The sequence below is a fragment of the Phyllostomus hastatus genome, unplaced genomic scaffold (assembly GCF_019186645.2).
Source record: "Phyllostomus hastatus isolate PE091 unplaced genomic scaffold, TTU_PhHast_1.1 phas_scaffold_182, whole genome shotgun sequence".
NCBI classification, from domain to species: domain Eukaryota; kingdom Metazoa; phylum Chordata; class Mammalia; order Chiroptera; family Phyllostomidae; genus Phyllostomus; species Phyllostomus hastatus.
Genome location: NW_025334013.1, coordinates 2730561 through 2755213, shown reverse-complemented (window position 1 = coordinate 2755213; position 24653 = coordinate 2730561). Strand labels below are relative to the sequence as shown.

The following is a 24653-nucleotide window of genomic DNA, read 5'->3' as shown; positions in this document are numbered from 1 at the left end:
CCGGCGTGGCTCTGCGTCGCGGGGCCTCTGTAACAGAGCGCCGTAAACTGGGGGGCTCGGACAGCCGCGCTTATTCTCTCCCAGTCCTGGCGGCCGGAGGTCCGAGCCCGACGTGCCAGCAGGGGGCGGGCTCTCAGAGGGCTCCAGGGGAGGGTCCGTCTTGCCTCTCCCGGCTCTGGGGGCTGCCGGCGTTCTCCGGCTTGCGGACACATCACTCCTGTCTCTGCCTGTCCCGTGGCTGCCTTCTCTCCGTGTCCGTGTCTCAGAAAGACACCGTTCATTGGGTCTAGCGCCCAGCCTACTCCAGCCTGAGTGCAGCTTAACTAACTTCCCCTGCAGAGGCCCCCGCTCCAAAAACAGCCCATACCGAGGTTCTGGGTAGATGTGAACCTCGGGGGCACAGGATTCCACCCCGTGTGCCAGCTGTGTGGCCTCCGGCAGCTCACTGTGTACCAAGAGCCTTCTCAGCGGGCTGGTGGTGACGGACCCAGGGCCCGGAGCGCTGGAGGGTGGGGAGAGGGCGTGAGTGCTGGGGGGCGGGGGTGGGGTGGGGTGGGGTGGGCGGGGGATGGAGAGCTCTTGCCCCCAGGACAGCTCTGGTGCAGCGGTTCTGGGAGAGGGACCGGAGCTAGTTCTGCATGCAAGTGTCTGAGGAACGGCTTACTTCTGTCACCTCTCCCAGCATGGTCCCCTTTTGTGGGTGAGGAGACCGAGCCCGGGAGGTTAAGGTGGCCAGGGTCTCGCTCAGGAGGGCAGGGCTGGGCAAACCCAGGCGCCATCTACGGGCAGAGCCTGAGCCACGAGGCTTCTGCCTGCCTGTCTGCCCACCGCCCCCCGGGTTGCTGGGAGGGTCGGCTTGCTCTGGCCAGGACGGGCCGTGTCCTGTGTGAGGGCTGCGCCCCGTGCAGAGCAGAAACACAGGAACCAGCTTTGCCCTTTCTCGTGTGTCTCTCTCGACCTGCCGTGGTGTGTTTATTCGCTATTTGATGTTACGTTTTCTCAGTTTGGGGCTGCCCGTCGGGCCCGTGCCCCCCAGGGCCGTGCCTGGCCCTCGCTGGGGAAGGAAGGCGGCGGTGGTCGCCGGGCAGGGCAGGGAGCAGAGGGCGGAGACCTGTCTGGGGGCGGGGCTGTGGGGCCTCACGCGGACCTGGGCTCCGAGCCCCTGGCGCAGAGTCCGCTGTCCCGCGGGCCTTCTCTTACGAAACAAGGTCAACAATAAAATTATTAAAAAGTTCAACCTGGCCACCGCACAGCCTTGAGCCCCAAGGTCAGGGTCCCCTTCACTCTTCCGGTCCTGGCTCTGCTGTGTGTCGGTCAGGGGCACCTGGGGAGAGTTGTCCAGCCCGGGCCCCCACGAGCTAGCTGTCAATGGGACAGTGACAGTGTCGCTGGAGTGGCTCGCGAGGACGAGATGAGAGGACGCAGGACGAGGCACGGCCTCCGCGGGCACCCGGTCCGAGTGTGGCCATGGGGCCGGTTCCGTCCTCAGCACCGCCTGTCTCGGGTGCGGTGGGTGCTCTGGGCCTTGGCCGATCCCTCTGCCTGGTGGCCGGTGTCCTTCGCTCGGTCCCGGGGCCTCCTGGGGCCTCCCGGGGTCTCGGGCTCCTCCTCCTCGCCTCTTTCTCCGGAGAGCCAGGCCCGCCTGCCTCCCAGCTCTGCCCCCCCGCCCCCACGGGCCGCTTCCTCCCCCTCCAGAAAGAAGTGCAGATCAAGTTCCACGTGCTGCTCACGTCCTACGAGCTCATCACCATCGACCAGGCCATCCTGGGCTCCATCGAGTGGGCCTGCCTGGTGGTGGACGAGGCCCACCGGCTCAAGAACAACCAGTCCAAGGTAGGCGGCGCCCGCCCCGGCCCCAGCCGCCCTGGCCGGGCCTGTCGCCCCTGCCCCCCCCTCCCTGACGGCCCCCTCTTCTCTCCTCAGTTCTTCAGGGTCTTGAACAGCTACAAGATTGATTACAAGCTGCTGCTGACGGGGACCCCCCTGCAGAACAACCTGGAGGAGCTGTTCCACCTGCTCAACTTCCTGACCCCGGAGCGGTTCAAGTGAGCCGGGGGTTGGGCCCGGGGGGAGGGTTGGGAGGGGGGTGTCGGTGTCCCGCGCCGGGGCCTCGCCGGGCCTGGGCTCCGCATCAGTGAGGTGGGAGCGTCAGCGGCGCCCACCTCAGGTGACCTGCGTGGAGGGCCGCCGGCTGAGCACTCGGGAAAAGTCCTGATTTCCCCTGGCCCCTCCCCACGTGACCCCGGGGCTCCCAGGGCCCCTGCCCCTGCCCGCACACCCCGGGCCCATGTCTTCCCCTCTGCAAAGACCGGAAGGGCCCGTGTGATGGGAGGTGGAGGCTGGGGGTGGGGTGGGGACGGGGACAAGGACCGAGTGCTGGTCAGTGGAATCTCCTTCCCCGGCCTCCGTGTCTTCACCTACCCCCCCTCCCATTTTCCTTTTCAGAGTTGGGGGGTTCAGGGTGGAGGAAGGTGTCCCATGTGGCTGACGGAGCTGGGATGTGTGGGGTAACGCAGGCATATGAGGTCACCCAAAGGACACCTCGGGCAGGGCCGGCCGGCACCCCCTGGGCCCAACAGCCAGCCGGCCTGCCCTGCGACCCTCGGACCGGTGGCAGGGGGCTGGCCGGCCTGCTCCCCCACCCCGCCCCAATCCTGACTCCCCCTGCAGAGCCTGCTCTGGCCTGCTCCCTGCTTCCGGCCGTCAGCCTAGCTCTTTCCTGCAGCAACCTGGAGGGCTTCCTGGAGGAGTTTGCCGACATCTCCAAAGAAGACCAGATCAAGAAGCTGCACGACCTGCTGGGGCCGCACATGCTGAGGCGGCTCAAGGCGGACGTGTTCAAGAACATGCCGGCCAAGACGGAGCTGATCGTCCGCGTGGAGCTGAGTCAGATGCAGAAGTGAGTGAGGGGCGTGGCTTGGCCTTCCCAGGGGCTTCCTAGGGGCTCCCCCTGGCTTTCCTGGCCGCCACCCGCCTGCACCAGAAGGCTCTTCAGCCCCACCGAGGCCTTGACTCACCTTTCCCACGCTCTTCCTTCCTGAGGCCTCTTCGCCGCGCTCGGCCGCCAGGGTCTGGGGCTGCCTGAGCTTCCTCGGCATCTCCTGGCGGCTACTGGGTGGCTGCAGGCCTGGGGCTTCCCCTCCGGGGGCTCCACTTGTATCTCTGTCTGTGGGGGCTTGGCCCCCAGCCCCCCTGCAGGGAGCCCTTTGAGAGGCCGGTGAGGCCAGCCGTGCCCAGCCCGCCTCTCCTCGGTGCCCCGCTGCAGGAAGTACTACAAGTTCATCCTCACGCGCAACTTTGAGGCGCTGAACTCCAAGGGGGGCGGGAACCAGGTGTCGCTGCTCAACATCATGATGGACCTGAAGAAATGCTGCAACCACCCCTACCTCTTCCCCGTGGCCGCCGTGGTAGGTGCCCCGTGGCCGCTGGGGTGTGTGTGTGCGTGCCCCGTGGCCGCTGTGGGAGGAGCCCCGTGGCCGCTGTGAGAGGAGCCCCATGGCCGCTGTGGGGGGTGCCCCGTGGGGGGGAGGCTCATGGCTGTTGTGGAAGTTCCCCCTTGGCCATCACAGTCCATGTCCGTGGCCACCGTGGTCCTTCTCGACTTTGAGGACCTAGAGGTGACCCAGGGCCCCACTGTGCCAGAAGTTCCCGAAACCCGCCCTTGGTCTCCCGCTTGCATAGTTCCTCTCCTTCCCCCGGCCCCTCCCATCGCCCATAAGGAATGGGGAGCATTGGGTCACCCCAAGATCCCCCCAGGCCAGGGCTCTTGAGGGCCAACCTGGCTGCACTCAGTCACCAAGGGGGTCAGGAAGGCGGGGGGGAGGGGCCCTAGCTGGTTCTGACGTGCAGCCCGGGGGAGAGAGTGGACCCTGGGTCTCGCCCCCAGCTCAGGCCTGGCGGTCTCTGCAGAGTCTGTGGCCCTATTGGAGCCGCAGTTGTCCTATAAAAGGGACAGCGGCAGCACCTGCCTAGGGGGGTGGGGACCAGACGAGGCAGTGAATGCAAAGTGTCCCCGTGGGGACCGGCATGTCGGTTCCCAGAGACAGAGCCATTGTTGCTGGTGCTGCCTTTCCAGTTCTAATTTAAACCCTCCTCAGTTTACCCCCACCCCCCGCCAAAAGCCAGCGCAGCGTCAGGGGTGGGAGGCCGTGCCTGGTGGCCCCAGGCCACGTTCACCACTCAGGTGTGGCAGGGGCCTGATTGACATTGGCTTCACTGGGATGCGCCCTACGGTGACCATGGAGACCAGGCCACGTTCCTGCTGGGAGGGCTGGCTCCTCCGAATACTCTCTGTGTCCTTGGCCCATCACTGGTGTCCCTGCTCCTGGGGCAGTGTCAGCCGCAGGGAGACAGAGGGCGCGGCTGGTGGGTCCCAGCCCTGCCCGTGACCCAGGCGTGTCCGCTCCTGCTGCGCCTGGCCTGACCCGGACCTGGGCTCGGGGCTCCACCCGTTGCCGGGCCCTCGGCAGCGCAGAGCCGGAGAGGAGAGGGCGCCCCCAACGCCCCGCCCTTGGCTGTGTCTGCAGGAGGCGCCGGTCCTGCCCAACGGCTCCTACGACGGCAGCTCCCTGGTCAAGTCTTCAGGGAAGCTCATGCTGCTGCAGAAGATGCTCAAGAAGCTGCGGGACGAAGGGCACCGCGTGCTCATCTTCTCCCAGGTGAGCTGCCCCCACGCCCCGCAGGGAGGTGCTGCGGTGTGAGTCCCGCAGGCCGCGAGGGGGCGGGCGCTCCGGGCAGAGCATCCGGGTTGTCCGGGGCGTCCGGGGGCATGAAGGGAGCACCGGGAAATGAAGCCCCGGTGGGACGGGCCTGCCCGGCATGCCCGGGCAGGAAGCAGCCGGGGCTTCCCCCTCCCCCGTGAGGCGGGGGCAGGGGGGTCCGTGCTCAGAGGGGTGTTTCTGGCAGCAGGGCCGGTGGAGGGAGTGGCCCTGGGGGTCCCGGTCAGAGAGGCTGTGCCCTCCCCCACGGAGTCCGGGTCGGGGCTGCGGGGGGCCTGCCTGTCTCCCTGCGTAGCAGGGTGCTGCACCCCCGCCCCCCCCCGCTGCCGTGGGGTCCCTGGCCACACCCCTCAGGCACACCCCGTTCCCCGCAGATGACCAAGATGCTGGACCTCCTGGAGGACTTCCTGGAGTACGAGGGTTACAAGTACGAGAGGATCGACGGCGGCATCACGGGGGGCCTCCGGCAGGAGGCGATCGACAGATTCAATGGTACCCCTTCCCCCCTCCCCAGGGCTCTGGGTTGGGGCCCCGGGGAAGCAGTCCAGCCCTTGGGTCCTCCCCGCTGCCCCTTAGTTTCGTGCCAAAAGGAGTTCGTTCCGTGGAGCCTTCCGGGGGCCTGCCGGGTGCTCAGGGGCCCCGCAGATAACGCCGGTTCCGACTCAAGGAGCAGACAAGGGCACAGACAGAGGGGAAGGGAGGCACCGCCTTCATTACTGAATGGAGCTGGCGCCGAGGGGCAGGGGGGCACCCGGGGGCGGCTTCTGACATTGGCACCAGATAGGCCGCCAAATACGAGCAGGGCCAGCCAGAGCCGAGTGCGCGCTCCCGTGGGCTGCTCCCGTGGGCTGCTCCCGGAGGACCGAGGCGGACGGGGCAGGGCCACGCAGTCACACTCGCCCATCTGCTCGGTTCCCGCCCGGGGAGGCGAGGGGAGGGCGGGGAGCCAGGAGTGAGCTTGCAGCGAGGGGAACGTGGCACGGGGGGGGGAGCAGGCCTGCTGAACTGGGCGTCTTCCGTGGCAGGCCCGTGGCAGGCGGCCACGGGCTCCGTCTCCCTGGGGTCTGTGGCAGTTTCCCAGCTTCCACGCTCAGAACAGGGCTGCGGCCCCACTGCCCGAACGCCCCATGCAGCCAGCCATTTCTGCTGCCGGCTCGCGTCAGACCGCGAACCCAGGACGTCTGGACGTGGCCCGGCCACACGTGGAAGCGGGAGTGGCCGAGGTGTCGGGCAGATCGGGGGCCTGTTTGCAGCTTCTGTGGGTGCTGGGGTCAGTCCCAGGTCACCTGACGGAGGGCCCCGATGGGCCTGAGCACCTGTTAGGATGGCTGTGGGGCAGCCGGGCCCAGGGCCGAGACCCTGAGCACCCTGGGCCGGGGGAGCCGGGAGGACCCGGAGGGCCGGGCTCCCCGGGGCCCCGTCAGGGGCTCTGCCTGCTGGCCTGTTTGCTGGCTGCTGGCAGTGTGGTCTCTGTTCATCTGGGCTGGAAAGCTGACTGCTTCCTCATCTGGCTCCTCCCGTTGGGTCCGGGCTCACAGCACAGCTGGGGCTCGGGAGCTCAGGGGGGCTTGAGGGGGCTTGGAGAGGGGGCTGCTCTGTCCTCACCCTGCAGCTTCCTCTGGCTTCCATGCACTGAGTGGGGGGCGGCTCTTTCTAGCCTGCAACAGAGTCCCAGTCCCCGCCCCTGCTTCCCGCCACCTCCCTCCTGTCACCTTCCACCTGTCGCCTCCACCTGCCCCCGCCTGTTCCCTCACCTGCCAGCGCCCACCTCTCTCCCTCAGCCCCTGGGGCCCAGCAGTTCTGCTTTCTCCTGTCCACCCGGGCGGGTGGCCTGGGCATCAACCTGGCCACGGCGGACACGGTCATCATCTACGACTCAGACTGGAATCCGCACAACGACATCCAGGTCTGTGGCCCTGACGCCGAGCCCTGGGGGCCCCTCGCCACGGCTGGTTTTGTGGGTCTTCCTCCCCCTCCAGCGTCTCTGGGCTTCACTTCTCCTGGGCCAGCCCTGGGGGGTCATAGCCCCAACGGGGGCCTGGGGTGGCCGTGGAGGCTTTGCCCGCCCCTCTAGCTCCTCGTTGTACAAAAGACGAAACAGGCCCAGAGAGGGCAGGGGACAGGCCCAAGGACACACAGCGGTCTGTATGGCTGCTAAGCCCTGGTCTTTCCCATCGCCCTCAGGACCGAGGCTACGAAGGGAGGCAGGAGGTGGGAGTCAGTTCTGAGACTCAAAGGGGGACAGTGTGGGATGGGACAGGGGCACGGAGTGGGGGACAAGGCCTGCTGGAGCCGGGGCGGGAGAGAGGAGGATGAGGAGGAGGGGGCAGATGAAGCTGGTGAGGGAGGACGGGAGGGTCGGGGGGTTAAGGGCTGTGGAAGCGGAAGCAGAGACACTCCAATGCCCCTTGGCCCGCCACTTGGGGCAGGGACACGCACGCTGCACATTCATGCTCTTAGGGGCATATACATGAGCTCATGTCTCGTGCACAGGTGTGTGCACCTGCGCACGAGCACCCACAAAGCTGTCGCTGTGCTGGGTCATGTCCTGCAGTGACCCAAGGCACCAAGTCTCAGCCTGGGCAGCTGCCGGGCATGGTTGCCCTCACAAGGCGGCTGTGTGGCTCCAGCAGTCCCATTATTGGCTCACTTCCAGGGAGTGGGGTGCCCGTCTCCCCATGACCCCCATGAGAGCCCCACGTGGCTTCTTCACACCCAGTACACTGGCCACGCAGCCCCTTGCACACAACCCCCCCCCGCCCCCTGCAGTCACGCCGAGTCCCACCGCAGCCACCAGGCCCACGTGAGACTACACTCGCTCAGGAAGTGAGCACAGCGACCCTTCCTGCACATCTCCACGGCCCGCCCCGCTCAGAACACGCCCACGGGCACACTCGTGCGCACCGCCCCCGCCCCCCGTGGTGCCTGGCCACGTGCTCCCGGCCCTGCTGAGCCCTGGGTGCTGAGCCCTGGGTGCTGAGCCCTGGGTGCTGAGCGGCAGGTCGTCCCCAGGCCTTCAGCCGCGCCCACCGCATCGGGCAGAACAAGAAGGTGATGATCTACCGCTTCGTGACGCGGGCCTCGGTGGAGGAGCGCATCACGCAGGTGGCCAAGCGCAAGATGATGCTCACGCACCTGGTGGTGCGGCCCGGCCTGGGCTCCAAGTCGGGCTCCATGACCAAGCAGGAGCTGGACGACATCCTCAAGTTCGGCACCGAGGAGCTCTTCAAGGACGACGTGGAGGGTGGGTGTCCTGGGGCGACGGGAGTGGGGGGCGGGCTGCTTGAGACACTCCCGCTCCGGGGCCTGCCCTGGCCTCCAGCCCCCCTTTCCTCTGCTGCCCCTCCCTGTCTCCTGGCCGGGGTGCACAGGGCCGGGGCGGTGTCCCCAGGCACCGTCTCCCGGGCCTGCAGCCCCTCTGCCTCTGTCCTGCAGGCATGATGTCTCAGGGCCAGAGGCCCATCACACCCATCCCTGACGTCCAGTCCTCCAAAGGGGGCGCCCTGGCCGCCGGCGCCAAGAAAAAGCACGGCAGCACCCCGCCAGGTAGGGGCCGACCCTGCCTACCCCCCAGTTCCTCTAGCTGTGCGTGTGTGTGTGCGTGTGCGTGGCTGCTCCTGGAGAAGGGGTTCCCCCGCCATCCCTCACCTGTTGGGCATTTCGTCGTGTTCCCTGCCCGCCCCTTCCAGCCCCCCACTTGCGAGCCCGCGGACGGCCAGCGGGCGGGCATGGGGCTGCTGCGGTGTGGGTTCGCCCTCCGGTCGTCACCGCGCTTCCCTGGGGCAGCCCCTGCGATCCGTGGCCGGGGGGCCCTGTGACTGGACCTGGGCACCCACGCCTGTCCCTGCACCCCGAACCCCGTCTGCTCCCAGGTGACAACAAGGACGTGGAGGACAGCAGTGTGATCCACTATGACGACGCGGCCATCTCCAAGCTGCTGGACCGCAACCAGGACGCCACGGACGACACGGAGCTGCAGAACATGAACGAGTACCTGAGCTCCTTCAAGGTGGCGCAGTACGTGGTGCGGGAGGAGGACGGCGTGGTAAGTCTGAGGCCACGCCCCTCCCCAGCCCCGCCCACTGAGGCCCCGCCCCACTGTAGCCCTCCCTCCCCCGATCCTGTGTGAGTGAATAGGTGAATATAGTGATTGCACTGGGGGCTAGAACCTGGGCAGATCAGGGAAGGCTTCCTGGAGTAGGCAGGCTTTTCTTCAATTCATCCTTGAGCTCCTAAATGTGAGATGTGGTGGAGGCCACTCGAGGCCTCCCAGTGGGCAGAGGTGCCCGCCCCCCAGCTGGCCGCCCTCTCACCGGGCCCTGGCGCCCGCGCCCCCAGGAGGAGGTGGAGCGGGAGATCATCAAGCAGGAGGAGAATGTGGACCCGGACTACTGGGAGAAGCTGCTGCGGCACCACTACGAGCAGCAGCAGGAGGACCTGGCCCGCAACCTGGGCAAGGGCAAGCGCATCCGCAAGCAGGTCAACTACAACGACACGTCCCAGGAGGACCAGGGTGTGTGTCTGGGCTCGGGAGGGCCTGGGCCGTCAGGGTCCTGCCGGGTCAGAGAGGGTGTCCCGTGGGCAGAAGTACTGGGGAGCTTGAGGGCGGCAGCAGCTGTGTGGGAATGGCCTGAACTGGGGGGGGGCTTCCCAGAGAAGGGGGGCTTGGGGGCAGGTGTGGGGTGGTGGGTGTTCGGGGAACAACGTGGGTGGTGGTCCAGGGACTTCGCTGTGGCCGTGGGCAAGCCTCAGTGTCCCCGTCTGTGAAATATGGTCGATAGTGGCCCGGCCGGCACCTTAGGGGTGGTGTCGGGTGCTGGGCTGGTGGTCGGGTGAGCTCAGGAAGGCGGGTCCGCAGTCCCTGTGACTGGGCTGGGGGGTGGGGCCGCGGGGGGCTGCTGCCCGCACAGCTCACCCGGTGCCCCCGCTGGCCCCGCCCCCCAGAGTGGCAGGACGAGCTCTCGGACAACCAGTCTGAATACTCCATCGGCTCCGAGGACGAGGACGAGGACTTCGAGGAAAGGCCGGAAGGGCAGAGTGAGTCAGAGCGCCGGCGACCCCGGGCTGGGGGTCGGGGTGCGGCTGGCCGACCTGGGGTGCTCCGGGGCATCCGGACAGGCTGGGGGGCAGCATCGGAGGCCATCCCGAGGGGCCCCAGTGCTGGGGGAGCTGGCGGAGAGGCTGGGGTCAGGGCCTCACCCGAAGGTTGCGGTGGGGCTTCCCAGGTGGCCGGCGACAGTCCCGGAGGCAGCTGAAGAGCGACAGGGACAAGCCCCTGCCGCCACTGCTCGCCCGCGTCGGAGGCAACATTGAGGTGGGGACCGGCCGCGCCCCCACATTCCCAGCTCCGCCCCCACCACCTGCTTTGTCTCGTCCTCTCTCAGAGCACAGAGCTCAGCCCCGCTGCCAGCCCTGGGGTCCCGAGGTCAGGTGGGCGGCGGGAGGGGTTGGGGTCCGCCCAGGGTCGCCCCAGGTGGAGGCGGGGCTGGGACGGACCCTGGGCCTGGGTCCCACCCTGCTGCCCGCCCCCCCCCCCCGCCCCCCAGGTGCTGGGCTTCAACGCGCGCCAGCGGAAGGCCTTTCTGAACGCCATCATGCGCTGGGGCATGCCCCCGCAGGACGCCTTCAACTCCCACTGGCTGGTGCGGGACCTTCGCGGAAAGAGCGAGAAGGAGTTTAGGTAAAGGGGCCGAGGGGCTCAGGCTGCGGCCGTCCAGCCTGCACATCCGATAGCGTCTCTGCTCCCCCGGCCCTGCCCCGCCCCGCCCCGCCCCGCCCCACTGGGCTCGGAGCGCCTGGACGGTCACTCCCATCCCGTCCTTGGGTGGCTGGGGTCCCCGCCTGGGCAGGGCTGATTTGCAGAAAACGCTGACCGGCCCCCTCCCCAGAGCCGCTGGGTTCACAGCGGCCAGAGGGGTCTGGGTGACCCAAGGCGAGGGCTGGCCTGAGGGGGCCCCTGGCAGGGGAGGCCTCTCCGCTCTCCGCCCCTCCCTGGGGGCCGGAGCCCAGAGGCCCGGTGGGGAGGCAGGTGATGGATGACGATTCCAGCCAGGAGGTCTCCCCGGGGGTCCTGCCGGCCCTCGCAGAGGGTCCTTGCCGGCCCCCCACTCCCTGAGCCCCAGTACCCCCCACCCCAGAGCCTATGTGTCCCTCTTCATGCGGCACCTGTGTGAGCCGGGGGCTGACGGCGCGGAGACCTTTGCGGACGGCGTGCCCCGAGAGGGCCTCTCCAGGCAGCACGTGCTCACACGCATCGGCGTCATGTCGCTGGTCAGGAAGAAGGTGGGCGAGCTGGCCCCTGACGGGCCCTTCCTGGCGGCTGCCCATGGCCCTGCATGCTCCTAGGGGGGAGGGGCAGAGGGCAGAGAGCAGAGGGCCAGTGCCTGGCTCAGGGCCCCATGGCTGCCCGGGGTCTAGTGGGCCCTTCTTGGCGGCTGCCCATGGCCCGGCATACTCCTCGGGGGGAGGGGCAGAGGGCCAGGGCCTGGCTCAGGGCCCCACGGCTGCCCAGGGTCTGAGCTAGGTTGGGGAGACCGGCTGAGAATGCCTCTCCGGGTGGCGGTTTGGGGGTGCTGGAGGCCAGGATGGCACAGGGCACAGACTGGGGCTGGCGAGGGGCTCAGCAAGGGCGTTTGCAGTCAGCGGCCCACCTGGCTTGGCCACCCCTGGGCAGAGGTGGCGTCTGCCCTAAGCCCGGGACACCCCCAGTCGCACCAGCAGCTCTGAGGCCTCCATGCAAACTCTGACCTCCGCTCTCCCCTCCTCCCCTCCCCCCGGCCCCAGGTTCAGGAGTTTGAGCACGTCAACGGCAAATACAGCACCCCGGACTTGATCCCCGAGGGGTCCGAGGGCAAGAAGCTGGGCGAGGTCATCTCCTCGGACCCCAACACGCCTGTGCCCGCCAGCCCCGCTCACCTCCTGCCCGCCCCACTGGGCCTGCCAGGTGTGAGCTGGGACGAGCGGGAGGGGCACCTGAGTTGCGGGAGGTGGCGAGGCTGCAGCAGACCCCGAGTCCCCCTGCACTCCCCACAAAGCACAGCTCGCCCCGCCCCACCCCTGAGCTTCTGCCTGCAGGCCTGTCGCTCTCCTGAGAGTTTTTCTTTTCAGTGACGGCTTTGAGCTGCGATTTACACATCACAACATTCCTTCCTGAAAAGCGTGCTATTCTAGTACATTCCCAGGGGTGTGCCTCCACTGCCTCTATCACCCCCAGAACAAAGGGGTCCCCACTGGCAGTCACCTCCCACTTCTCCCCAAGCTCCAGCCCCTGGCACCCACTAACCTACTTTCTGGCTCTGTGGATTTATCTGTTCTGGGCCTTTCTTTTAAATGACATCATACAATGTGTGGCCTTCAGGCGCGGTTCTTTCTTTAATCCTCACCCGAGGACATGCTTACTGAGTTTAGAGAGATGGGAAGGAAGGGAGGAAGAGAGAATCATTGATTGGTTGCCTCTTGCACGTGCCCCGACCGGGAACCGAACCCACAACCTAGGCATGTGCCCTGACGCAGAATCGAACCCGCGACCTTTTGGTGTACGGGACGATGCTCCCACCACCTGCGCCACACCGGCCAGGGCCGGGCCTGGCCTCTTTTCCTCAGCCTGATGTTTGCAAGGTCCCTTCCTGTCGAGTGTGTCAGAGCTTCCTCCCTTCTCCTGGCCGGGCGACGCTCCATCGTGCGGACAGACCCCCATTCTGTTCGTCCGCTCGTCACCTGGTGGATTGTGGGTGGTTTCTCCCTCCTGGCTGTGGCGAATAACGCTGCCACAAGTATTCTTCGTGTTCCGGTTTCTGCGTGGATGCGTGTGTTCATTTTCTCGGGCGTGGAGTGAGGACTGGACTGCGCGGTCACGGGGTGTGACCTGCCGAGGAGCCGCCACCCCATTTCCACGGTGGCTGGGCCACCCCCCACCCACTCTTGGCAGCGCGTGAGGGTCCCGGCCCCTCCACAGCCGCACCGGCGTGGCTGCCTGACTTGTGCCTGAGACCACCACCCCGTGGGCAGGGAGCGGTTCTCTCTGTGATTTGGACTCGCGTCTCCCTGACAACGATGCGGAGGGAGAGCACCTCTCCTGCTTGTGTGTCTTCTTTGGGGAAGGGCTCTCGGCCCTTGGCCCGTCTTTAACGGGCCACTTCTCTCCGAGAGTCTTTTCGGTGGTCGGTGCGTTTATTTGGGCCAGCACCCTCTCCCAGTCGGCCCTCTGGGGCCTGGGGCGGACCTGAGGCAGTCCCCAGGGGACAGGTGAGGCCCTGGAGGCTGGGCGCCTCCTAGGACACCCTGCTTCCGGGCTGGCGGGCCCTCTGGAGGTGGGCACTCCTGGGCGCGCTTCCTGGCCCCGTGTGGCCTTGGGCGAGTCGCCGGCCCCGTGAGCCCGTTTTCTCGTCTGTGCCGTGGAACGGGGCAGTGTCCACCTCCCAGGGCTGCTTGGAGCGCACGAGTCACTGCTGTTGGCGCCGTGTTGGAGACTGATGTGGCGGGTGGAGGAGGCGCATGGCCTGTGGGCTGGCCCCAAGGTCGGGCCGCCTCGGACGCTGTCTCCCCCGAGGTCCAGGCCTCCACCCACCTCCCTTCCCTGCCTCCAGGTGGCCTGGCCTGTTGGGTGCAGCCCTGTCTGGCAGCCCCTGGCTGTGGCCTCACTGGGCCCGAGGTCCTCCAAGGACCCCCGCATCGCAGGCCTGGCCTGGGCTCCCGGACTCACCTGGGGGCCTGTCGTCCTCCTGGAGGTGCCTGGTCCAGGGGAACCCCCTACAGGCCAGACCCCACCTCTCTCTCCTGCACCCCGCTCCCTGCCCGAGCCCACGCACCTCACCTCTTTCCTTTGGTCTTCCAGACAAAATGGAAGCGCAGCTGGGCTACATGGATGAGAAGGAGCTGGGGGTGCAGAAGCCAAAGAAGCCCCCAGAAATCCAGGTATGGGTGATGCTGGCGTCTCGGCCCCTGGTAGATGTGGGGTGGGCCTAGGGGCCTCCTCAGGCCTTGCCCAGAGCTGCTCCTGGCTCCAGGTTGGGCTTCTGGGTTAAGAAGACCCCCGTGGGGGGCCGGGAGAGTGGGCCCGAGCGCGGGGCCCGGTCCTTGCCCTGCACTCCGGTTGAGGCCCTGGCCTGTCCTCCCTAGGCCGTGCCAATGGCCCTGGACAGAGCGGAGGGTGAGGACAAGCACGAGAGCTCAGACGGCAAGGAGAGGGCCCGTGAGGAGCGGCTGGAGGAGACGGAGAAGGCCCCGCCCTCCCCGGAGCAGCTGCCGAAAGGTGAGGGCTTCCCCAAGCCCCCCCACCCCGCCCAGGCTCCGGCCTCGTCCGCCCCGGCCTAGAGAAGGGCAGGTGGGCAGGCCGGGTGGCATTCGGTCTCGCCCGGGCTGCGTGCGGGACTGTGTGGCTCCGGCCCAGTGCGTCGGGCCCCAGGGACAGCCGGGGCACAGGTCCGTCCTCACAGCTCCCACGGTTCCCGCCGTGCGTGCACTGCTCGGTGGTTCTGGGCTTCCTCTTCACGAGTGACCTCTGCCTTGATTTGCACGTGTGGTCTAAAAACATAACTTCTATTTACTTATTTTTTAGAGAGAGGGGAAGGCATGGAGAAAGAGAGGGGGAAAAACATCGATGGTGAGAGAGATACTTCGATCTGTTATTGCCTCTTGCACGCCCCCTCCTGGGGACCTGGCGGGCAGCCCAGGCCTGTGCCCTGACTGGGAGTCGAACTGGCCGCACTCAGTCTGCTGAGCCGCACCGGCCAGGGTGTGCGGTACAGTTTCTGTACGACGTTGTCGAAACCGGCTTTCTGGCTTCACGTGGTCAGATTTTGTAAACGCCCGTGTGCTCGAAAAGAGTCTCTGTTCTGCAGTAGCTGGGGGTCAGGTTCTGGTTTGTAGTGCTTGCGATGTTGTTCATGTTTTTAATTTTTTATTATTTATTTATTTTTAAATATGTATTTTTTGTGTTTGAGAGAGAGAGACGAAGGGAAGAGAGAATGTGAAAGAGAGAGATCAATTTATTGTTCCACTTAAAAAATTTTTTTAAATCTATTTTATTTTCAAACAGAAGGGAAGGAGAAGGGAAGGGAAGGGAGAGAAAGAGAGGGAGAGGAACATCAACGTGTGGTTGCTCCTCATGTTCTTCCCATGGGAGACCCGGTCTGCAGCCCAGGCATGTGCCCTGACTGGGAATCCAACTGGCGACCCTTTGGTTCAGAGGCCAGTGCTCAATCCACTGAGCCACACCAGCCAGGGCTGTTCATATTTTTTATATCCTTACTCGTCTTTGGTTTGCACTGATCAGTCACGTCTGAGAAACGTGTGTTACAAATCTCTCACTGGGATTGGGGTTGGTCTCTTTCTCCCGGAAGGCCAGACCTTGGCCTTATGTTGTTGGAGACTGGGGTGCTCGGTGCGTGTGGGTTCGGGTTTTTGACACTTTTTTTTTAAAGACTTTATTTACTTATTTTTAGAGAGGGGAGGGAGGGAGAAAGAGAGAGAGAGAGAAACATCAATATGCGGTTGCTGGGGGCCGTGGCCTGCAACCCAGGCATGTGCCCTGACTGGGAATCGAACCTGCGACACTTTGGTTCGCAGCCCGCGCTCCATCCACTGAGCTACGCCAGCCAGGGCTGACACTTTTCTGATGAAGTGTGCCTCTAATTCTTACGTGAGCCATTCATTACAGTCTTACGTCGGGAGGGGCCTTCTCGTCTCTTCTCGACACTTGTTGCCTTAAGGTTTACTTAGGCTGATATGGATTTCTCTTTCGTTCAGCATATACTCAGCACATTGGTTTGTGTCCCTTTAGTTTAAAAGTAGGTCCCCGTCTTATTGTGACGTAACGTGCCTACCGTACAGCCCACCCATTCAAAGCGCCCGGCCCAGTCGTTTTGGGAGATTCCCAGGGCTGTGTGGGCTGTGTGGCCGTCGGCACAATACACTTCAGGGCGGCTCCGTCACTTTAAGAAGAAACCCGGTGCCCTGGCTGGCGTAGCTCATGGAATTGAGCGTGGGCTGCGAACCAAAGCGTCGCAGGTTCGATTCCCAGTCAGGGCACATGCCTGGGTTGCAGGCCACGGCCCCCAGCAACCACACATTGATGTTTCTCTGTCTCTCTCTCTTTCTCCCTCCCTTCCCTCTCTAAAAATAAATAAATAAAATCTTAAAAAAAAAAAAGAAACTCGGTCGCCATCACTCCCCATCCCCGCCTCCCCCAGCCCCTGGCAACCATGGGCCCACTTCCCGTCTCTGTGCGTCTGCCGGTCCGGCACATTCCGTGTGAATGGAATCATATAAATATGTGCCCTTTCGTTGGGGGGGCTTCTCACGCTCAGCGTCACGGTCTCGGGGTTCGTCTGCACGGTACAGCCTGTGTCAGTGCCTCATTTCTGTTCACGGCCGAGTCGCGTTCTGCTGTGTGTGGCCGGGCCACATTTTGTTTATCCGCTCCCCAGCGGATGGGCATCAGGGTTGTTTCTGACTCTTCTGGCTTCTGCGGATGATGCTCCTGGCAACGTCCGTGCGCATAGGCTTGGGTGGACGTGGGGGTCAGCGGCTGCGTGTTTGCCGCTTGAGGACCCGCCGGCTGTCTCCGTTTGCAGCCGCCGCTCCCTCCGTTTGCAGCCCCGCCAGCAGGGAGCCAGGCTTCCGGCCCCGTGTCCTCCCCACCCTTGTTCTTATCTGTCTTTTTGATGGTGGCCGCCTCGGTGGGGGGAAGTGCTCCCTCAGGCGGTTTCCGTTCGGATTTCCCGTGAGCAGGAAGACGCTGGGCATCTTTTCATGCGCTTACTCTGGCCACTTGTGTCTTTGTTGGAAAAAATGCCCTCTCAGATCCTTTGCCCGTTTTTACACGGGGCTATTTGTCCTTTTATGACTGGGTGGTAAGGGTTCTTTAGAGAGACCTGGACCTTATCAGAGATGCGATTGGCAGGCAGTTTCTTCTGTTCCTTTCCTTTTAGTGTATCTGTGAAATGATGCTCTAGGTGTATCTCTTGTAAACAGCGTATGGCAGGATTTATCATTATTTTTTAAGATTTTATTTATTTATTTTTAGAGAGGGAAGGGAGGGAGAAAGAGAGAGAGACAGAGAAACATCAATGTGCGGTTGCTGGGAGCTGTGGCCTGCAGCCCAGGCATGTGCCCTGACTGGGAACTGAACCTGCGATGCTTTGGTTCGCAGCCCGCGCTCAATCCACTGAGCTACGCCAGCCAGGGCAGGATTTATTATTTTAAACCTAATCATAGAATCTCCGCCCTTTAGCTGGCAAGTTTAATTCCTTTACTCTTATTGTGTAAAAGCTAGACCTTTGGATGAATTTCTAACTATGTGATTTTGTGCTCTATAGTGGGCTTTCCTTCTCTTCTCTTTCTTCTTTCCCTGCCATATCTGGGGTTGACCAAGTTTCCTTGTATTCCCCTCTCCCTCCTGTCTCCTTTGGGAGGTCTGGAGCCGATTCTGTTCGTTGCTCCTACAGCTTCTGCATGCGCCGCTCCCGAGCGCCCTGCGCTGCAGACCCGCTCCGGCGCTAACCCGCCCCGTCCCCATCGCCCGCATCCGGCTGCCCAGGGCCGTTGTCCCCCAGACTCGTTCACGCGCCCAGTCCCAGATCTCCCACCCTCTCGGAGACACGCCCCCAGTCTCAGCGGTTTTGTGTCCGCCTGTTCGTGCACCGTGGCTTTGTCCCGTGTCCTTCCCTCCAGAGTCCACCCCGTCCCCTCCCCCGGCACTTCCGGCCCGTCTCTGTGAACGGCACGTGTGCCCACTGCTGGGTGCGTGTTTTTCCTCTTCGCTCTTGAATGATAGTTAGCAAATCCACGGTGGGATGGGGTTCTCCCTCCCCGCTTTGGAGATGCTGCTCCTTTTGTAGTCTGGCCTCGCTTGTGCCGCCGAGAGAGGCTGCTCCTGGGACAGTTGTTGCTTCCCCAGGAGCTCGGCCTTTTCTAGCTGCTCTGCCGTCAGAGACCACGGGCAACCTCGGCCCCGTGAGGCTGGAGGCCCGAGGCCCCGTTCCCTCACTGGCTGCCCGCTGGGGGCTGTTCTCGGCGCCTGCAGGAGGCCGTGCGCCCAGGTCCAGCCCTCCAGCGGCAGGGCAGCCGTGGCACACCGAAGTCCCAGGCGTCCTTTCCTGGGACCAGCCTGAGGAAACTCCATTCGGAAAGGGCTGGCGTGATGAGGTCAGGGCGCCTGGGCAATCCCGCTTTTATGAGGTCTCCTGCGCCTGTCGTGGGACCTGCCCTTGGACTGAACCCAGCGCAGACCGTGGTCTGTCCTCCTGGGCCGGGCGTCCCAGGGGCCTCTCAGAGATCTGCAGTGACAATGCGTAGTGTCTGTAGTTGTCTGTTTTTAAAAAAGATTTTATTTAGTTTTAGAGTGAGGAAGGGAGGGAGAAGGAGGGACAGAAACACCCACGTGTGAGAGAGACATTGCTAGGTTGATCCTCATAGGCCCCCAGCTGGGAGCCTGGCTGGCAACCCAGCGTGTACCCTGACGGGGAATCGAACCGGTGACCCTTTGGTTCGCAGGCTGGAGCTCAGCCCGCTGAGGCACACCAGGCAAGGCTGTTTCCTTCTATTTACGGCGACTGACAGCTTGCTCCTGTTCTGGGAGTTACGTGCGTGTTTCTTCCACGCGATGCGTGTTTGCCTGACATTCCTGGTGTTTGTAGGAGGGCTGGTGCTCTCGAACACCTGCCGTGTGCAAGAACTGCGAGAGCTGCGGTGGTCGCTGCGGTGGGGAGTGTTTTGGGGGAGGGGTCCTGCTGGGGTGGGGGGTCCATGCCCCATTTTGCCTCTCCGGAGGAGTGCTCCTTGATGACCCTTGTGGACTCTTTTTTTTTTAATTTACTTATTTTTAGAGAGGGAAGGGAGGGGGAGAGAGAGAGAGAGAGAAACATCAATGTGCGGTTGCTGGGGGCCGTGGCCTGCAACCCAGGCATGTGCCCTGACTGGGAATCGAACCTGCGATGCTTTGGTTCGCAGCCTGAGCTCAATCCACTGAGCTACGCCAGCCAGGGCCCCCTGTGGACTCTTGAGTAAAATGACGGGTAGGGCTCTGTGTGGGGTTGGAAAGCCACCAGCCGAGTCCCCTCTGCCCTCACCAGATGCCCCCCACACCCCACTTTGTGCACACCCCGTGTCTTACAGAAGAGGTGCCCCCCGAGAAGGAGAAGGTCCTGGACAAGCTGGAGCCCAGCCCGATGCGCGGCAGAGGGGAGAGCGTCGATTTCAGGCCAGGTCGGGGCTCTCGCATGTGCGCTGCCCTGGGTCCCCGGGTCCCCTGGTGTCAGGGGGGCGTCGTCTGGACCCTGCTGGCTCTTCTGCAGCCTCCTGGGCCCTGTCCCCTCCGCTCTAGGCCCTGATTGGAGCTGCTGGGTGGGGGCCGGGACTCACCAGCCCCGCAGGGGTCAGAGCTGCCCGCTCCTCTCTCCTGACCCCTCCTGTGGCCCAGCCACCGCCAAGAGGAAGGCCAGTGAGGGCAGCTGCCGTGGAGCTTGGCCCGGAGCCCTGGGGCTCAGCTGGAGCCCTGTGTGCCTCTGGTGACGGAATGTGCCGGAGCCGTTGTCCTGTGATCAGACCCCCAAGGCCACGCTGCTGTTCTTGAACATAAGCTGCCCTTTCACTAGGCGGACCTGGCGCGGCGGGGCAGAGGCACCCGGGCTGGGAGCCAGCCCTGCCTGCCTAGACGGGGACGGGCGCTGCCGGCTTGTCCGTGTGACCCCTGTGCAGTGGCACACAGGGGTGCCACAGCGGCACACAGTGCCAGCTTGTCCTGTGCAGTGAGCCCTGGGGGCTGGGGAGACACGTCGCCACTTGCCTTTGGGTCCCCAGCATTCGGCAGACAGAGGCCTCTGAGCAGTGCCTTTGGGATGATGAGTGTGGGTCTGTCCTCCCACAGATGACACCAAAGTTGAGGAGAAGGAGCCCATTGAAACACAGCAAAATGGTGACAAAGAGGAAGATGAAGAGGGGAAGAAGGAAGACAAGAACGGAAAGTTCAAATTCATGTTCAACATTGCAGATGGGGGCTTCACAGGTATTGGAGTGGGGTGGTGGGTGTCACAGCCTTCCTGACTGCTGGGTCCTGGGAGTCTGGGCAGATGGTTATTTTATACTAGAGTGTGAATGGTTGATAGGAGTCCACTGGTCCACTATAAAGGTCCACTATAACCTTTTCTGGTAACACTGGACCTCTAGGAGAGGGAGGATGGTAGGCAGGGAGGACCGGCTTTCCCGGGCCCACCTTGGGGAGGGACTGGGGGGCACCTCATTCTGTCCCTCTGGCTGCTTCCTAGAGCTGCACACGCTGTGGCAGAACGAGGAGCGTGCCGCCGTGTCCTCGGGGAAGATCTACGACATCTGGCACCGGCGCCACGACTACTGGCTGCTGGCGGGCATCGTGACGTATCTTCGGCCCAGCCCGGCCACAGACCTCAGGGGGCCCCTTGTAGACCGCAGTGTGGGGGGTCGGGGGCACGAGGCATGTAGGGGAGGGTCCAGGGCCTCCTTCCTGGGGACGATGATGACAGCGATGATGATGATGATGATGATGATGACGACGACGACGACGACCATAGCAGCAGCTCATCCCTTTACCCCCAGGGCTCACTCCATCCTCACAGCAGCTGTCTGCGAGGGGCACTGTGATCCCCTTTCCACATGCTCAGAGAGGCCAAGGCACTTACCCAGGGACACACAGCTAATAAGTCACAGCCCATCCCCGTGACGCCACAGGCAGCTGTGACCTGAGCAGCCCCCAGCCCCTGTCTGCCTGGGCCTCACACCCTGCGGGGGTGGGTGGCGAACACCGCAAGCTAGCGAAGCGTGGGGCCCAGCGGCCTGATGGAGCAGGGAAGGGGCAAAGGCCGCATGTGGGGTGGGGGCTGCGCTGCCGGGGGGACGGTTAGAGGAGGTGACATTCGAGCACAGGCCTCCTGGAGGCAAGGGGAGGGCTGCCTGGCGACCCGGGGACAGTCCCCGCCGGCCGCCTCCCTGCCAGCCTCGAGCGGGGCCGGCTGCCGGGACGGGAGGTGGGATGTTGTGGGCAGCAGCCGGCGGACCGCCCCTGCTTGGAGCTGGGGAGTGAAAGTGTTGCGGGGACCCCTCTGCTCTGCCGTGGCAGCAACAGGAGCCACGGACAGTACGTAAACCAGGGAGCGTGGTCGTGTCTCGATAAAACTTTATTTACAAAGCCAGGCCGTGGGCCACCGTTGGCTGGTCCCTGTCATGGAGGCCAAGGTGTCGGAGCCAGGCTACCTGACGCTCATAACCGGGGGGCTTGGGGCAGATGACATGGTGTCTCCTGTCCCCTGAGGAGGCTTCGGCGGGGCAGGGGGGGCCCTTCCTTACTTCTCCCCAGCTCTGGTGGCGGCCGTTACCCCCTGGCACCCCTTGGCTGGCAGCTACATCACCCCAGTCTTCCCGGTGTCTGCATGCCTGTGTCTAAATGTCCTCTTACAAGGACACAGGTCACCGGGCCGCCAATGCTTGCCCTGTCTCAGTGTGACCGCTTCTTAACTTGCGTACCCCCACAAAGACCCTGTTTCCAAGCGAGGTCCGTCCGGGTCCCGAGGGTAGACCTGGAAGATGTCTTGCCTGCCCTCCATCCCCCACGTGGGTTGTGGGGGGGCAGGAGGAGTGAACCCCGAGAGGCCTCCAGGCCGTGTCTGTGCCCCTGTGGGCGCCTGTCAGGGTCTGCCGACGGTCATGTCAGGGTCATCGACACGCTCGTCCGGCAGCCCAGGGTCATGACTCGCCCAAGAGCACTCAGTCGGGACCCGGAACCGTGTAGGCCCCGCCCTCCCCACCCCCCGCCCCATGGCCAGGTTTGTCCTTAACGGCGCCCGCCCAGGCACGGCTATGCGCGCTGGCAGGACATCCAGAACGACCCCAGGTACCTGATCCTCAACGAGCCCTTCAAGTCCGAGGTGCACAAGGGCAACTACCTGGAGATGAAGAACAAGTTCCTGGCCCGCAGGTTCAAGGTCCGAGGCTGCGGGGGGTGGGGGGCTCCCGGGGGCGGGGTAGGGTAGGGAGTTAGTGAGTAGCAACCCCTTCTCCGTGTATCTGGATGGGGGCCAGGCTCCCATGAAGTGGGGGGCGTCATTTAGTCCGTCACTTAACAGGGTGCTGGGGCCTTGCCCTGGGTGCTGGGCGCGGGGAACCCGGCTTGGTGAGGGCTCCCTGATGTGGCCAAGAGATCGATGAGGGGGGACTGCTGGGTGGGGGTGTGCCCTTCCGAGGCTCTGCCCAGAGCCTCGGGCTGGGGTGGGGGGCGGGGGGTGCTGATGGAGAAGGGACCAGGCCGACACTCAGTCCCCCCACCCCGCCCCGCCCCGCAGCTGCTAGAGCAGGCGCTGGTCATCGAGGAGCAGCTCCGGAGGGCCGCGTACCTCAACATGACCCAGGACCCCAACCACCCGGCCATGGCCCTCAACGCCCGGCTGGCCGAGGTGGAGTGCCTTGCCGAGAGCCACCAGCACCTGTCCAAGGAGTCGCTTGCCGGGAACAAGCCCGCCAACGCCGTCCTGCACAAGGGTGAGCGCGCCCGCGCCTCCCGGCCAGGAGGGGCCTGCCCCGCCGGCCCCGCCAGCCCTGCCAGCGGGCTGTCCCTGTGAACACCTTGTCTCTGTAATCCTCCGAACACCCTTGGGTGGCCAGCTTTACCACCCGGTTCTAAAGACGGGGACGCTGAAACTCGGGAGGGTGAAGGCGGTGCCCAAGAGTTCCCGGATGCACACCTTGGACCCTCATAATCCGAGCCTCCAGGAAGCTCCAGGCTGGTTCGGGGGGGGGGGTTCCCCGGCTTCACTGGCCCCTGCTCGGTTCCGGGGGAGGCTTCCTGAGGCCTCTCTGCCTGTGGGCCCCCCCACCCTGTTCCCAGCGGAGGATGGGGGCTGCAGGCCGCTCTGGGGGCTAGGAGACGGGCCGGGGCCTGGAGCGAAGCCCAGCGTTTCGCCCTCCTCGCTACAGCCTTGGGGGGCCCCTGGGAGAGGCCATGGGGAGCCCCACTCTTCTCCGTGGTGGCGAGTCTCTGCTCTGCAGGCCTGAGAGGGCCAGGTGTGGAGTGTCCCCCCCCATCCCCCCAGCCCAGCCCCAGTGCAGCGACAGGGCCTGGTCAGCGAGCACCAGCCTGGGCGGCGGCCCACCCTCTCCCCTCCCCCTCCCCCGCCCCCCCCCAGTCTTGAACCAGCTGGAGGAGCTGCTGAGCGACATGAAGGCGGACGTGACGCGCCTGCCCTCCATGCTGTCCCGCATCCCCCCGGTGGCCGCCCGCCTCCAGATGTCGGAGCGCAGCATCCTGAGCCGCCTGACCAACCGGGCCGGCGACCCCACCATCCAGCAGGTCAGTGCCCCGGGCCGGGCCAGGGTCCCCCCCCGCCTCTGCGCGCCCTGAGCATCCCGGGCTCGGGGCTCGGGACCGAGGTTCGGGACTGTGACCTTTCAACCCGAGTCCTTGCCTCCAGGGCGCTTTTGGCTCCTCCCAGATGTACAACTGCAGCTTTGGGCCCAGCTTCCGGGGCCCCGGACCGGGAGGGGTTGTCAACTACAACCAGATGCCCCTGGGGCCCTATGTGACCGGTAGGTGCCCGTCTGCTCCGGGCCGCATGCACCAGGCGTCCCGCGGGGTCCCCGCCGGCCGGCCGGCCGCCGCCCCCCGGGGCAAACCGAGGTCTCCTCTCTCTCCGGCAGACATCTAGCCGCCCCGGGACATCCCTGTCTTGCAACGCTCACCCCCAGCTGAGGTAAGGCCGCCCCTGGACGCCCAGCGCCCCTCGCGCCCTCCTCGGCTCGGCAGGTCGGGCCTGGCCGGAGTCAGCCTGGCGGTGACCCCTGAGCCTCGGGGTCTTCGCTGCCTTCTGGGGCTCTGAGGGTCTCGCCAGTGTGCCTGGAACCCCCCCCCGGCCCCGCCCCAGCCTCCTCTGCCCCGGGGACCATCTTGGGAGCGATGCGTCTGCCCAGGTCTCCAGGTCACAGGGGGGTGTGCTCCTGTGCGAGTACACGTGTGTCCATGGCGGCGAGTCGGGGACCGCCGCCTGTCCCCAGCCCAGAGCCCTGCCTCCACTCTCCTGTCTCCAGGGCCCTGCTGCCTGGCGGGCGCCCCGGGACATTCCCTCCTGTCCCGCCCGTGCGCCCAGCCCAGGACCAGGACGGCGCTTAGGTTGGGGGGGGCCAGGAGAGGGGCGCTTCTTCCACTCCACCCCGGCCCCCACCAAGCCCTGACGGTCCCGTGCGAACTTCGCTCCAGGATGGAGCTGCGGAGGGGAGGGGTTTCCGGGCCGGCCGCCCCCGGGGGCTGTCCACTCCTAGGGCCCTCTCGGGCACCCTGGGGGCCTTGGCGAGGGAGTCCCCTCTGATTGCAGCTGCCCATGACAGGCAGCGGGCGGGGCGGCGACAGGGTGTGGGATGTCCCCCACGATGGAGACCTGACCGCCTGCCTCCATGTGTGACCCGCGATCTGCCTCTTGCAGCCACGCCTGCCGGGCCGCCTGCCGGACCCCCACAGGGGAGAAAAGCTGCCGCCTTTTTAGGAGCCGTTGTCACCGTGGGACAGGAAGGGAACCGGAGTGACGCCATCGCCTGGGGGATGGGGCCGGCCCAGCTGTGCCGGAGCCCAGAACTGCCACCGCATCATAACCCAAGCGTTCCCCCCAGCGCCACACCCACACCGCACGGGACGCGCCCCCGCCCCCCCCGGGCCCCCTTTGCCACGGCGACTTCTTAGCGGAGATTCTGTTTATTTGTACATCTCTTGCGCTTTCCTATTGAAGACTTGATTGCGTTTGTCCGGGTGAGAGTTGAGTGGCGTGCGGAGGAGTGGAACCTGCAGCCCGCACGCCTCTGTCTGTCGTCGGGCCCCGGGCTGGACGGACCCCGCCCCTCCCCGAAGCCCCGCCGCTGCCCTGGACGTGACCCAGCTGGGAGGACGGAGCGCCGCGTCGGCCCCGGAGCTCTCGGTGCACTCCT

At 65.1% G+C, this 24653-nt stretch overlaps 1 protein-coding gene across 3 annotated transcripts in view; it reads left to right on the top strand.

Annotated features, from left to right (window-relative positions):
* The window catches only part of CHD5 (chromodomain helicase DNA binding protein 5), a 52240-nt gene extending 27889 nt beyond the window's left edge, over window positions 1-24351 (top strand). The window contains exons 16-42 of one of the 3 annotated variants that reach the window (XM_045858762.1): window positions 1696-1833; window positions 1924-2045; window positions 2726-2899; window positions 3266-3407; window positions 4527-4658; window positions 5093-5210; window positions 6500-6624; window positions 7731-7962; window positions 8154-8264; window positions 8591-8763; window positions 9057-9231; window positions 9663-9755; window positions 9944-10032; window positions 10265-10398; window positions 10856-11000; window positions 11502-11661; window positions 13552-13631; window positions 13836-13968; window positions 18834-18923; window positions 19585-19722; window positions 19982-20090; window positions 21538-21670; window positions 22028-22223; window positions 22868-23031; window positions 23153-23267; window positions 23379-23431; window positions 24158-24245. In XM_045858762.1, coding sequence (XP_045714718.1) covers window positions 1696-1833; window positions 1924-2045; window positions 2726-2899; window positions 3266-3407; window positions 4527-4658; window positions 5093-5210; window positions 6500-6624; window positions 7731-7962; window positions 8154-8264; window positions 8591-8763; window positions 9057-9231; window positions 9663-9755; window positions 9944-10032; window positions 10265-10398; window positions 10856-11000; window positions 11502-11661; window positions 13552-13631; window positions 13836-13968; window positions 18834-18923; window positions 19585-19722; window positions 19982-20090; window positions 21538-21670; window positions 22028-22223; window positions 22868-23031; window positions 23153-23267; window positions 23379-23386 — 3429 coding nt within the window. In that variant the 3' untranslated portion in view covers window positions 23387-23431; window positions 24158-24245. Of the gene's footprint in view, window positions 1-1695; window positions 1834-1923; window positions 2046-2725; window positions 2900-3265; window positions 3408-4526; window positions 4659-5092; window positions 5211-6499; window positions 6625-7730; window positions 7963-8153; window positions 8265-8590; window positions 8764-9056; window positions 9232-9662; window positions 9756-9943; window positions 10033-10264; window positions 10399-10855; window positions 11001-11501; window positions 11662-13551; window positions 13632-13835; window positions 13969-18833; window positions 18924-19584; window positions 19723-19981; window positions 20091-21537; window positions 21671-22027; window positions 22224-22867; window positions 23032-23152; window positions 23268-23378; window positions 23432-24157 lie in introns of all 3 variants that reach the window. The other 2 variants (XM_045858761.1, XM_045858760.1) reach the window with 2 other exon arrangements.
* The last annotated feature ends 302 nt before the right edge of the window (window positions 24352-24653 follow it).